The 14,031-nt window shown below is 50.6% G+C and overlaps 1 protein-coding gene across 2 annotated transcripts in view; it reads left to right on the top strand.

Annotated features, from left to right (window-relative positions):
- The window catches only part of LOC115099285, a 187,648-nt gene that overhangs the window by 43,245 nt on the left and 130,372 nt on the right, over positions 1-14,031 (top strand). For both annotated transcript variants that reach the window (XM_029616840.1, XM_029616839.1), the window contains exon 3: positions 11,466-11,573. In XM_029616840.1, the coding sequence (XP_029472700.1) occupies positions 11,466-11,573 (108 nt within the window). The remainder of the gene's footprint in view (positions 1-11,465; positions 11,574-14,031) is intronic.

The following is a 14,031-nucleotide window of genomic DNA, read 5'->3' as shown; positions in this document are numbered from 1 at the left end:
GATCCTGGTTCGGCTGACGGTGTTTCCTGGCTCTTGACCTTTGGACTGGCTTACGACGTTTCCCTGGCTTCTGACCCCGGTTCGGCTTACGGTGATCCTCTGGCTTCTGACCTCGGACCGGCTTACGTTGACGCTTCGGCTCCTGACCTCGGACTGGCTTACGGTGATCCCTTGGTTCCGGACTCTGGACTGGCGAGCGACGACCCTTCGGCAATTGACCTTGGACTTCTTCAGACTTGGCCCTCGCGGGCCCGCCTAAGTCCCAGCGGCCGGGTCCCTACAGGCTCCTCCTGGGGGGACTTCGGCTTCCAGGGTGAATCTCCTAAGTCCCAGCGGCTGAACTCCTACGAGCTCCTCTCGGGGGAGGATCGGCTTCCAGGGCGAAGATCCCCTTACTACTGGACCAGCTCCGCGTTCTCCACCTTCCTCGCCAAAGCCCTTGGTCGCATAGGGCTTCCAGAGTTCCTCCTTCGACCAGTTCCGAGCCTGTCTTTGCCGCCTCCCGGTCGGGGCCACTGCTGCCACCATCTACAGCAACTTCTCCTTTGGTTCCGATCGGCCCAAGGGTCCACGAATCCAACAGATTGCAAGGCCATGGACCCGGCGGATCTTGCCGGCCTCAAGGCTATTCCGGGCATAGCCCAGAAGCTTCAGCAGCAACAGTCCTGCCTTGATACCCTCATGTCCACTGTTCAACGCCTGGCAGATCGAGTTGAAGGGGCCTCCACGGCTCGCCCCGCCACATCCTCATCGCAAGCCCATGCGAGTTCCTCAGTTCCAGTACAGATGCCATCCCCGCCTCGGTATTTGGGGGATCTGAAGACATGTCGGGGGTTCCTCAACCAGTGCTATATCCGCTTTGATCTTCTGCCTGCACAGTTCTTGACCGACTGGGTCAAGACGACCTACATTATTTCCCTTCTCAACGGGCGACCTCTAGCTTGGGCCTCTTCCCTCTGGGAACGACAAGACTCCCGCCTGAATAATCTCGTACAGTTCGTCAAGGCCTTCCGGAGAATTTTTGATGAGCCCTCCCGTGCTTCTACGGCTGCCTCAGAGCTTCTCCAGCTGAGGCAAGGCAGTCGTCCCCTGGAAGAATACGCGATGGAATTCCAGACCCTTGCCACTGAATTGGCATGGGGGGAAGACAGCCTCCATGGGATATTCCTGGAAGGACTTTCCCCACGACTCCAGGACGAACTCGCTGCCCGAGATCTTCCAGACGATCTCCAAGAACTCGTGGAACTGGCCGGACGGGTGGACCGACGCATCCAGCGCCGCTTCCGGGAGCGAAGGGCCAGCCAAGGGCACGGCGCTCGCCGAATCACACCACCTCGGGTCCGAGCTCCACCACCGGCGGCAGCTGCCCTCCCGCCTGATGAGCCCATGGAATTGGGTCGCGGGCCGCTATCCGCCGAGGAACGAAGGCGTCGGTGCGCGCAGGGCCTATGCCTCTACTGCGGTGGTAAGGGGCACTTCCTGGCTCGGTGTACAGAGCGGCCGGGAAACGGCCGAACCTAGGATCAAGTGGGGAGCTGATTCTAGGCAGTACCTCTCCGGACTCCCCATGTACTGTCCCAGCGAGACTATGCCTTCCCGGTGGAGGGTTCGATACCCTGGCTCTGGTTGACTCCGGGTCTGGGGGGAATTTCATCCTCCGAGATCTGGTACAACAACTGCAACTTACAGTAGTGCCGCAAGAGCCACCCTTGAGGGTATCATCCATACAAGGGATTCCTCTCCCAGGGACCATTACCACTCGTACACAACTACTCCAGCTTCAGGTTGGTCTTCTTCACAAGGAGGAGATCTCCTTCCTCATCCTGGAAAGGTCCATTCATCCACTTGTTTTAGGTCTACCCTGGCTAAAGAAGCATTCGCCAGTAATCGACTAGTCTTCACTCCAGATCGCCTCGTGGGGGCCAGGCTGCGCCCGCCATTGCCTCCCTGCTCACCCGCTTCCGACTCTCCCACTTCTGGCTACCCCCCTCACGGTGCCAGCGCAGTACCAAGCCTTTCAGGATGTCTTCTCTAAAGAGAAGGCCGAATTGCTCCCTGAGCAACGTCCTTTTGATTGTGCAATCGACTTGCTTCCTGATACCACGCCCCCTCGTGGGAGAGTATACCCTCTATCCTTACCAGAGACCAAGGCTATGTCCGCCTACATTAAAGAGAACCTAGACCGAGGCTTTATACGACCTTCTAACTCTCCGGCTGGGGCCGGATTCTTCTTTGTGGCCAAAAAGGATGGGTCTCTTCGGCCCTGTATTGATTACCGGGGCCTGAACCAGATTACCCGACGAGACCGCTACCCTTTGCCTCTGATTCCGGAACTCCTGGATCGCCTACAAGGAGCTCGCGTTTTCACCAAGCTGGACCTTAGAGGGGCGTACAACCTCGTGCGAATCCGACCTGGCGATGAGTGGAAGACCGCCTTTAACACCAGGGACGGTCATTATGAGTACCTCGTCATGCCGTTCGGTCTCTGCAATGCTCCAGCGGTATTCCAGAACCTAATGAATGAGGTCCTCCGCGATCTTCTATACACCTCAGTCATCGTCTACCTGGACGACGTATTAATCTATTCCCGGAACCTTGAGGAACATCGGCAACACGTACGCCAAGTTTTGCTTAGACTAAGAGAGAACCAATTATACGCTAAACTGGAGAAATGCCAGTTCGAGGAGGAGTCGTTGCCCTTCCTGGGTTACATCGTCTCCTCCACCGGCTTCCGTATGGACCCCGATAAGGTCGCTGCCATCCGGAAGTGGCCACAGCCTGTGGGAGTAAAGGCGCTCCAGCGGTTCCTAGGGTTCGCTAACTTTTATCGCCACTTCATCCCACGTTACTCCTCCTTGGTGGCGCCCTTAACTGCTCTCACGCGCAAGGGTGCAGATGCACGAAGTTGGCCACCACCTGCCGTACAGGCCTTCCAGGATCTTAAAGAAGCCTTCCTCCAGGACACCTGCCTCCGACACCCGGATCCCCTACTTCCGTTCATCGTGGAGGTGGATGCCTCCAACGTAGCCGTGGGGGCCGTCCTGTCCCAGGTCTCCAAGGACGGGAAAACCCGGCCATGCTCCTACTTCTCCCGGAAGTTTTCGCCTGCCGAGAGGAACTACGGCATCGGGGATAAGGAGCTACTGGCCGTCAAGCTGGCCTTTGAAGCATGGCGCCAGTGGCTGGAGGGGGCCCAACATCCAATCGTGGTTTATACGGACCACAAGAACCTTGAATACTTGTCCCATGCACAGAGGCTCAATCCTCGGCAAGCACGCTGGTCCCTCTACTTCAGCAGGTTTGATTTCGTTCTTCGATATCGGCCAGTAGCCAAGAATATTAGGGCAGACGCCCTTTCACGTGTCTCTGAGGTTGAGGACGGCCCCGACCCTCCTCAATACATTTTAGATCCGGCCAAGATCCAACTGACAGCCACCGAAGTAGCACCAGCAGGGAGGGTGGTAGTTCCAGTGCGTGCTCGAAGACGGGTCCTAGCCTGGGCACACGATTCATTGACGGCAGGACACCCCGGGGTCGCCCGGACTCTCCAATTACTAACGGAGTTCTATTGGTGGCCACGGGTGAAGGAGGATGTTCGCCTCTACGTACAGTCCTGTCCCACATGTGCGCAGCAAAACCTCTGCCAGGTCGCCCCTGGGGGCTCCTTCAGCCACTTCCTGTACCCACGGAGCCATGGACCCACATCTCCACGGACTTCATTGTCGAGTTGCCCCCGTCTCAAGGGAAAACGGTGGTATGGGTCACGATTGACCGCTTTTCGAAAATGGCTCATTTTGTGCCCCTTGCCAAGTTACCCACTGCCCCAGAGTTGGCTGAACCTTTCGTCCACCACGTCTTCCGCCTGCACGGCTTGCCTCAGCATATCACCTCGGACCGTGGCCCCCAGTTCACGGCAAAATACTGGCGGGCGCTCTGCAGAAAGTTTGGGATCCAACTAGACCTGACCACGGCGTTCCACCCCCAAGGCAATGGGCAGGTGGAACGCACGAATCGGACCCTGAAAGCGTTTCTCCGCGCCTTCGTCAGGGAGCAGCAGGACAACTGGGTGGCTCTTCTTCCGTGGGCCGAGTTCTGTTACAATAGTCATCGACACTCCGCCACGCTACAGTCCCCCTTCCAGCTGGTTTATGGAAAGGTTCCCAAACCTCCACTACCGTTGCCTGTGTCCACCTCTTCACCAGCAGCTCAACTGACGGCCAACCAGATTCACCAGCTTTGGCACACCACTCAGGAGAAACTCCACCGCACCACCGCCCGGTTTAAGGCTTACGTGGACAAGTCTCGCCGACCAGCTCCAGTATTTTTGCCCGGATCGAGGGTTTGGCTCAGTACTAAAAATATCCAGCTCCGGATCCCTTCCATGAGGCTGGCCCCTCACTACATCGGACCCTTCCGGGTAGCCGAGCGTGTTGGCGCGGTCTCCTACCGCTTACGTCTACCATCTACCCTTCGGATACACAACGTCTTCCATGTTTCTCTCCTCAAACCGGTGGTCCTCTCTCGCTTTCACCCTCTGCCTCCGGAGCCTTCCAAGGTTGCTTCGGATCCTGGGACCACGTACACGGTGAAAGAGGTCTTGGACGTCCGCTTCCGTCGGCATCGCTGGGAGTACCTTCTCTCTTGGGAGGGTTATGGCCCTGAGGAAAATTCATGGGAGCCCTCATCCCACATCCTGGATAAGGACCTCCTTCGCCAGTTCCATGCCCAGTACCCGGATAAGCCCCGGCCCCCCGGAAGGGGGTGTAGGAGGAGGGGTACTGTTGCGATCCCGGGTCGGTCCCGGGATCGCCGCCTACCTGGTCGCGGCTCCGGCACCGCCCCGTGTTCCCCAGGCCTCCGGGGGTCCCCGCTGCCGCAGCCCCAACATCGGGCAGCTTTCTCCGGGCCTGCAGGGCCCTCTGCGGCCTCGTGGCTGCCTCGCCGGAGCAGCCGGCGTCCCTCGGCATCTGGCCCCGCCCCCTAGACGCGCGCACGTCTGAGGCCAAGATTTAAAGGAGCCAGCGCGGGAAACCTCGGGGATGCCCCTTGATGACATCAGACGCAGCAGGGTACTTAAGCCCTGCAGCTGGACCAGAACAACGCCTTGCAACGAGGTTCCCAGGTTCTCCTGACTCTAGTTGCTGCTTCCTGAGTTCCCTGCTCTTCCTGATCCTTGATCCTGGTTCGGCTGACGGTGTTTCCTGGCTCTTGACCTTTGGACTGGCTTACGACATTTCCCTGGCTTCTGACCCCGGTTCGGCTTACGGTGATCCTCTGGCTTCTGACCTCGGACCGGCTTACGTTGACGCTTCGGCTCCTGACCTCGGACTGGCTTACGGTGATCCCTTGGTTCCGGCCTCTGGACTGGCGAGCGACGACCCTTCGGCAATTGACCTTGGACTTCTTCCGACTTGGCCCTTGCGGGCCCGCCTAAGTCCCAGCGGCCGGGTCCCTACAGGCTCCTCCTGGGGGGACTTCGGCTTCCAGGGTGAATCTCCTAAGTCCCAGCGGCTGAACTCCTACGAGCTCCTCTCGGGGGAGGATCGGCTTCCAGGGCGAAGATCCCCTTACTACTGGACCAGCTCCGCTGTCTCCACCTTCCTCGCCAAAGCCCTTGGTCGCATAGGGCTTCCAGAGTTCCTCCTTCGACCAGTTCCGAGCCTGTCTTTGCCGCCTCCCGGTCGGGGCCACTGCTGCCACCATCTACAGCAACTTCTCCTTTGGTTCCGATCGGCCCAAGGGTCCACGAATCCAACACATACATAACATTAGATAACATGCTATTCCCAGCAGTCCCCAGGAGAGGACTCCAGAGGTTACAGCGGGTGATCCAGGCTTCGAACGCCACAGCCCCAGCTTCCAGAAGTGCTGCACCCCTTGCAGCAGAAGAGGACCTGAAGGTTCACCTGCTTATCCTACCCAATAGCCCCCGAAAGAGGACTCCAGAGGTCAAGGTGAATGAATCCAGACTTCAGGCTCCACAACCTCAGATTCCAGAGGCCCTGCACCCCTTACAGTAGAAGAGGATTGGAAGAGCGCGCCTATCAGTGTATGCATCTCGCAACGCCTTACTGTAAATTTACTACAGATTTTATTCGAAAGTAATTTAATTCAAAACAAAAAATGACTTTCTCATTTCTTTCCACAGGTACCAGAAGCTACCAGCAACTGAAAGATGGCCAGGAAACATCATATTGCCAAACCTGTTGCTTCTGCTACCAGTTCTGCTGCTGTCCAGACAGAAATCCTGCTACTCAGTGAGGAACAAGTTTAGTGTGAAAGATGTCTGCAGATCGACTCCCTCAGGAAAGAGTTTGCAGACTCAAAGAGGAGATGGCGAGACTGAGAAGTATCCAGAAAAATGAGGTCTGCATTGATAGGAGTAGCCTAGTGGTTAGAGCAGTGGGCTACGAATCAGGAAACCAGGCTTTGAGTCCTGCTGGCGCACCTTGGGCGAGTCACTTCACTTTCCATTGCCTCAGATACAAGCTTAGATTGTAAGCCCTCTTGGGATAGGGAAATACCTACAGTACCTGAATGTAATCCACTTTGAAGTGCTGAAAAAGTGTGAAAAGTGGAATATAAATCTAAATAAAAAAAAAATAAAGGTAGGCAGTGATTGTCAGCATTTGATGTCCGTTTAAGTGAATATTGCATTAGAAAAGGCTGGAGTCAGTGTGGTTTATATAAGAGCACTACTGGGTGAGTGGGGTGGCAAAAGGCCGGTCCTCTGACTCTCAGTAACTGCAAGTTCAATCCTGGTTTGGAGGAATAAGGAGGGAGGTGGAATAGAGATACTAGTCAAGTTTTACTACTCAAGTAGTCATCTGTTACCACAATATTTTCAGGGCTCAGTGTGGTCTTTTAATCAGTTGTTATGACGGCTGAGTGGTCTAAGGCACTGAAGTTAAGTGTTACTTTTTTCCTGTGCTGGGTGTTCTGGTCGCCTAATGGAGTTGTGGGTTTGAGTCCCACTTCTGACATGCTCATTCTTCAGTTTATAGTGCTGTGGTGGCTCAAAGTAATCGGTGCCTCATTACCACACGGGAAGACCATGATTTTGATTCCAAATAATAATAAATTACATAATGATTTTCCTTAAGCCTTATGCTCACCTTTGATGCAACTCCAACATTACTCTCTGCATCAGTGGCAGGGGAAGGCAGGAAATGTGAATCAAACAGTTATCAACAAGGGCCCTGAACTTGGTGGTTGGTGAAACAGCTAAGTATGGGAAAAAAAAGTGTGGGAGCTTGCTGGGCAGACTGGATGGGCCAATTGGTCTTTTTCTGCCGTCATTTCTATGTTTCTATAAAATGCTTATCAAGGCTTTTAAGATTGAGAACTCAAACAGAGTGGAAGGCAAAACTAGCTCACGAGATGAAAGCTGGATCCAGATTATTATGGCTACTAAACCCTAAACCACAGCTCCGATTTTCCTTGAACTGAAGAACCGGTATGGAGCCCTGGAAGAGGAGGAGCAGGAGATGTCAGCCCATGATGGAGCAGAACCAGGATATGCAAACCCCAAAGCTGCGGGCACAGCAACCACTGCACCTAGAAGGCGGAGGGTAGTGGTTGTTGGTGACTCATTTCTGAGGGGCACATAGACATCCATCTGCTGACCAGACATGTTGTACTGGGAAGTGAGCTGTCTGCCGGGTGCCAAAATCCAATACATTAGAGGGATTGCCTAGAATCCTCAAGCCTAGTGACCACTGTCTGATGCTGTTCATCCATGCTGGCACAAGTGATACTGCGGGGTACCACACAGTCATATGGTCTTTTTCTGCTGTCATGTTTCTATGTATCTCTGCTGCAATGTCTCCCAGCTTTGGGGCCATGGGTCCGGTCCTCGCTGCTCCTGATAGAATATTCAGAGAATAAAAATATATTCAGAGATATATATATAAATATATAAATATATAAATATAAATATATAAATATATAAATAAAAATATATTCAGAGATAGAATATTCAGAGAATAAAAAAATATTCAGAGATAGAATATTCAGAGAATAAAAAATTAACAAATGTAAATTTGTTAATTTTTTATTCTCAGTTTTTTTTTTTAACACAGTTCCTATCAATTTCTCTCTCCCCTAGCACTTCACTACCTTTCTCCTTCCCGCAACTTCTGCGCTTACTGTCACCTGACCCCCATCCTTTCCTTTTTCCTTCACTGCTCCACCTCCCCCCTCCCTGTTATTTGTAATTTCCTCTTCCTCCTTTACAATGTTGATTGTGAACCGGCATGATATGTCCTATGAATGTCGGTATATTTTAAAAGCATTTAAATAAATAAATAAATAAATAATAAATTCACCACACCCTGAGGCCCTCACTCTTATGGAGGGAGTTGCATTTCAAATGCTCCAAGGTCTCTTAGGATTAAGGCTGGATACCCAAAGTCCTCCCAGGATCTGAAACCCACCAACAAAGCATGGTCCCAAGGAGTCATGGAGTCAGTCTTTGCCAGACCAGAATTAGAAATGGGGCCCAGCCTTGGATCTGGAGCAGGACCAGAAACAATTGTAATAAAAGTCCCTGGAGCAACTAAAGTAGAATCTACAGTTGAGATAACTAGAACTAAACTCCCAAACTGGAATCACTGAGATGACCATAACCAGATTTTCTAGTATGGGATCTGGAGTCAGAAAGATGACTGGAACTGGACTGACTGGTGTGAAATCTGAAATTGGAGAGATGACTGCTACTGGACTCTCTGATGTAGGACTTGGAGCCTAGATAATTATTCATCTATATATTTTGATATGACAATTTTTTCCCTCTATTCTTTCGACTGATTGAATCTTTGTTTTGGAATCAAAAGTACAACTTTAAAGCATCTAACTGATTAAATACATGAGTAAGAAACCATGAATGACAGTTGCATGCTCTGCTCTGACTGATAATATAAGCAGAGGATGGTCAAGTATTCTGCACATCAGTTGCTATAGCTGGAGAAAGTCAAGCTGTGTCCTTCCTGATCCTTATCTCTCTAATCAGATGTAGTGTGTACCCATGAATCAGGCAAGCTTCTGCATATTTCAATTAAATGAAACAGAAAAACAGCCAGCAGTCACCCCAAGCAACAAATCACCAATTTATGTTTTGTTTAAGCACAGCAAACAACAATCTTCCAATTCATACGTTATGTTCTTCCTGGTCTTGTCTAGTCCATCTGCAAAGAACGTTCCTTTGTGAATTCAAATTTTGGTGCTTGCTATGTTCAATTAAAATGTTATATTATTGGTTTAGTACTTTGAGGGCCTGACTTCATTTTCTTTCTGGTTCATGTTTCATAATCATCATCAGTATCATCGACTTTACCAACTAAAACATTTCAAAGTTGGAATTTTTCTCTCCACAGGGATATAAGCTCTTCGATAACTAAAGGTAGCAAACACATACTTGGACTAATAAACTAAGAACACATGGCATGGAAGTCTTGAAGTTTATTTTTTTATACAATTCTAGTTTGTGAGAATGCAATAATAATCAAATGTCGTCTTGATGATGTGAGGTCTTCTTTTGTCGTTAAATGAATCTTTGGTTGCTACTAAGGGTGCAGTTTTTAAAAATGTACATGGGGCCTGCAAACTCATTTTCAAAGAGAAACTGGCTATGGAGTGCTTTTACTGTGGGGAGAGCAATTTTCAGCCCTTAATTTTTACCTGGGTAACTGCTTAATTATCTGGGTAAAATCGTTTGAAAATTGCCCTTGCCCTTGATTATGCGGTAAAAATGATTTATTTCCAATATAATAATCAAGTGTTAAGAAAGTGAGAATGTTTTAGGTGCACTTTGTAATCCTTTTAGAAGACCATTTAGTGAGCAGGCGATCCTAATCTATTATTTTCCAATGCTGCTATGCTGTTCTTAAAGCAACAGGAGATACAGCTGTATCGATTCAGTGGGGTAAACTTAGGACTGGCTTAGCCTATCCTTTATGGCCTGGTGCTATCTGATCACTTTAAGTATGCTGCAAGTTTTCAGTCAGGTTTCTAATGAGAACCCAAGTTACATTTCTGTAGTGGGGGGGGGGGGGCATCGTATTCAGTCCCAACAAATTCCATGAAGACCATGAGCCTTCATTCACAAGCTACCTGGGAATTATTCTCCTTTTTTTTAAAACCCACCCCCCTCCAACATACCTAGTTTGATCTATGCAGTAATAATCCTTTGGCTGGGAAGACAATGCACCAGGGCTCCTTCCAGAATCCTGTAATCATGAGCCTTGGATTCAGCCATTAGGTGTTACCCTTGAATGATGACCATGACTCTCTTCCCTACCTCTTGGGGATATTAATACTCTCTCTGCAGCATCCTCAGCCCCAGGTGATCCAGAGAGTGGGAGACATGACTCAGGGATCAAATTGAGGACCTTTCACATGACAGCACTGTCATTGAGCAAACATGTCAATCCCAAAACTTCTATTTTATCCCTGTGCTAGTATCATGTTACCTTACACAGAATGTTTAATAGATATCTACAATGGTTTCCTTAAAATCAAGGTAGGAAATTCTTTCAAAACATAGGCTCAGACTGTAATCTCTCTTTTGTCTTACTTTGGATTGGCTCTCAGTCAGAACTTATACAAATACATCAGTTTGGGTTTGTATTTAAAGACACTCTTTGTTTGATGTGCACTGGTTGTAAATCAGGGGTATTCAATATCATACCTTGAGAGCTTCAGCAAAGTCTGACTTTCAGGTTAACCAAAATATGTAAATTAACCCTGTTCTTAAACCCAAATGCATGCAAATATGTAATAAAAATCAATTGTGAGTCTTCTGAAAAATAGTTTGTGGTCCAGGAGGACAGGAAGTGAATACCCCTGGGATATATACTTAGAGGCGGATTTTAAAAGGGTTATGCGCGCCGAGCCTATTTTGCATAGGCCCGGTGACGCGCGCATGTCCCGGGGCTTTGTGAAAGGGGCGGGGTGGGGGCGGGACTGAGGCCTCCGGCACAGTGGCCGTGCCAGGGGATCGCGAGCTGGCAGCCGGCCGGTGTGCGCAAGTTATGCCTGCCAGAGGCAGGCGTAATTTACAAAATGAAGGTGTGGGGGGGATTTTGGTAGGGCTGGGGGGCTCCCCTAGGGCTCGGCATGCGCAAGGTGCACTAGTGTGCACCCCCTTGCATGCCGACCCTGAATTTTATAACATGTGCGCGACTGCGTGCACATGTTATAAAATCGGGCCTACATTTCTGCGCGCCAGGTAGCGAGCACAAATGTACCCCGTGCGCGTATGTTTAAAAATCTGGCCCTTATTGTTCTGTTGAATGTTTGTAAATTGTCTTTAGGGATCAGGCAAAGCTCCCAGATACCTATGGTAGGCCCTGAAATAGCTTGCTTGCATAGTCATGTGGATGAACTGCCAAAAATTGATAATGGACTTAAGAATCTTTTGTCCCGAACCAAAACTATGAATAATCATCTCATTTGCTTTGCTTCAGATGTATGAAATCTACTATCATTTAGGTATTGCTTTTCAAAATCTAAATCAGCATGGGAAGGCTGTGCAGCAGTTCACCAATGCAGCAGAAACAGCATCTATCCATAAGGTAAAAACTACAGGTGCATGTATTTTGTGAACTTTATTTTGGGCTTTATCATTGCATAATTGCGTGAAAAGAAAAGTTTGGTTAGGAAGTTTTTAAAACAACCTGCTTGTATAGAAACGCTAGATGGTTGAAAGTCAGCAGCGATAGACTGGTTTTGACACATATAGCATTTAAAGAATTATAACCCTGCTTTTTTCTTAGGAAAAACAGGACTAAGTTCATAAATGCAGTGCAGTAAAACCACAATTGGTTCAGTCTACCCCTGTTCACATAAAAATCCTGTAATCCTGTGTAGTGAAATCTTCATTATGTCTGTGGGACTACTCCATTCTTCACATCACACCTGCTTAATTTGCTGTGTATAATCTTTTATTTTTTACATGCGAAGCTACTCTACAGAAAGAATGCATGAATCTATAAAAATGGCAAGCTGCGGTTCATGAATTTCTCCACGGACCATTTTATTTAAACTTAAAAATGGTACAGCTATTTAAGGATAAGTTTCATTTGGATGCTTTTCCTTTCCTTGCCTTCCTGCAATTGTGCAAAATAGCATGTAGCCCAGATGTTAAGGGTACCTTATCCCAGAACCCTACATTATTAGAGACAGCAATTTTTCTAAATAAGAGAATAAAAGGTAGAGTAGGCAGGATGTATAAAGCATTACAAAGGATCGATACTGATTAAAATTTGCACAGATTATTATTAGCTTGCGATAGAGAACTAACAGGTCGATCCAGTAAAGTTCAGTTGAAGATTTCTCGTCTGTAACGAGCTTGCTGCGCACAATTCGGACGCGTAAGGCAAACCAGCGATACAGTCTCCAGTTTTGCGCATCCGTAGTGCTTCTTAAAACAGACGCGTAACCCTTCCCGCACCCGGCATGTAAATGAACGAATTAGCTGTATAATGAAGGAATTAGCTATTCCCCTCCGATACCGTAACGCGCGCTCAGGTTCTCTCATTAGTAACGCACTGTTTTGCCGCGGCCGTAACGTGTTAGTTTACCGCCTCCCCCTAGTAGGAGTTAGGACTGAGTCTAGTAACAAATCCATCGACACCGCTTAAGATACTCAAAAACAATAAAACACAATTTAAAAAAAAAGCGATACAGAGATGATCGAGAAAATGTAATGATGTGGGACACATAAAACCTGTCAGAAGAAAAAATAAAAATTTTTAAATACCTGTCGGAGGGCCGCGTGGGTCCAGGCGGCCGGCGGCGGTGGGAGCCGGGTGGTCGCGTGTTAAATCTAGGCCGCGGGCGGGTGGGCGCCTGTTCCGGGCGGCGGCGGCGGGGGGACACGCGTTAGTTCGAGACGGCCGGCGGACGGCGGGTGGTCGCGTATTAAATCTAGGCCGGGTCCGCACAGGCGCGCATTCACTGCCGGTGGGGGCTGCCTCTCCCGGCAGCCCCCACCGGCAGTGAATGAATTCATTTATCCAGGCGGAGGAGCCGGCTGCTTTCGCCACCGGCTCCTCCGCCTGGATGAATGAATGAATGCGCGCCTGTGCGACCCCTGCGATTCGGCACTCAAGGCAGTCACATGCCGTGACGTCACGCCTTGAGCGCCGAATTGCAGGGGTCGCACAGGCGCGCATTCATTCATTCATCCAGGCGGAGGAGCCGGTGGCGAAAGCAGCCGGCTCCTCCGCCTGGATGAATGAATTCATTCACTGCCGGTGGGGGCTGCCTCTCCGGCAGCCCCCACCGGCAGTGAATGAATGAATGTGCGCCTGTGCGACCCCTGCGATTCGGCGCTCAAGGCAGTCACATGCCGTGACGTCACGCCTTGAGCGCCGAATCGCAGGGGTCGCACAGGCGCGCATTCATTCACTGCCGGTGGGGGCTGCCGGACCCCACCGGCAGTGAATGAATGCGCGCCTGTGCGGACCCGGCCTAGATTTAACACGCGACCACCCGCCGCCCGCCGGCCGTCTCGAACTAACGTGTGTCCCCCCGCCGCCGCTGCCGCCGCCGCCCGGAACAGGCGCCCACCCACCCGCGGCCTAGATTTAACACGCGACCACCCGGCTCCCGCCGCCGCCGGCCGCCTGGACCCACGCGGCCGTCTGAAACTAACGCGCGTCCACCCCCCGCCGCCCGGAACAGGCGCCCACCCGCCCGCGGCCTAGATTTAACACGCGACCACCGGCCCCCCGGATCCCGCCGGCCGCCTGGACCCACGCGGCCCTCCGACAGGTATTTAAAAATTTTGATTTTTACACTTCTTGGTACCTGTCATTTCAAATGTCATTTGAAATGACAGGTACCAGCGCACCCTGGTTACTGTATAGGCGCTGTATTAAGCGCCTATACAGTAAAATGGGTTACGCGGCCATAACCCTCCCCTACCGCTTTAAAGCCGCGGCATGCATTTGCATGCGATTAGAGGAGAGTATCGGGGAGTTAGTGAAGAGAACTGTGCGTGCGGGGAGGAAGGGTGTGCCTGACACT

This window comes from Rhinatrema bivittatum, chromosome 9 (assembly GCF_901001135.1).
Source record: "Rhinatrema bivittatum chromosome 9, aRhiBiv1.1, whole genome shotgun sequence".
Classification (NCBI taxonomy): domain Eukaryota; kingdom Metazoa; phylum Chordata; class Amphibia; order Gymnophiona; family Rhinatrematidae; genus Rhinatrema; species Rhinatrema bivittatum.
This window is presented reverse-complemented; position numbering and strand designations above follow the sequence as displayed.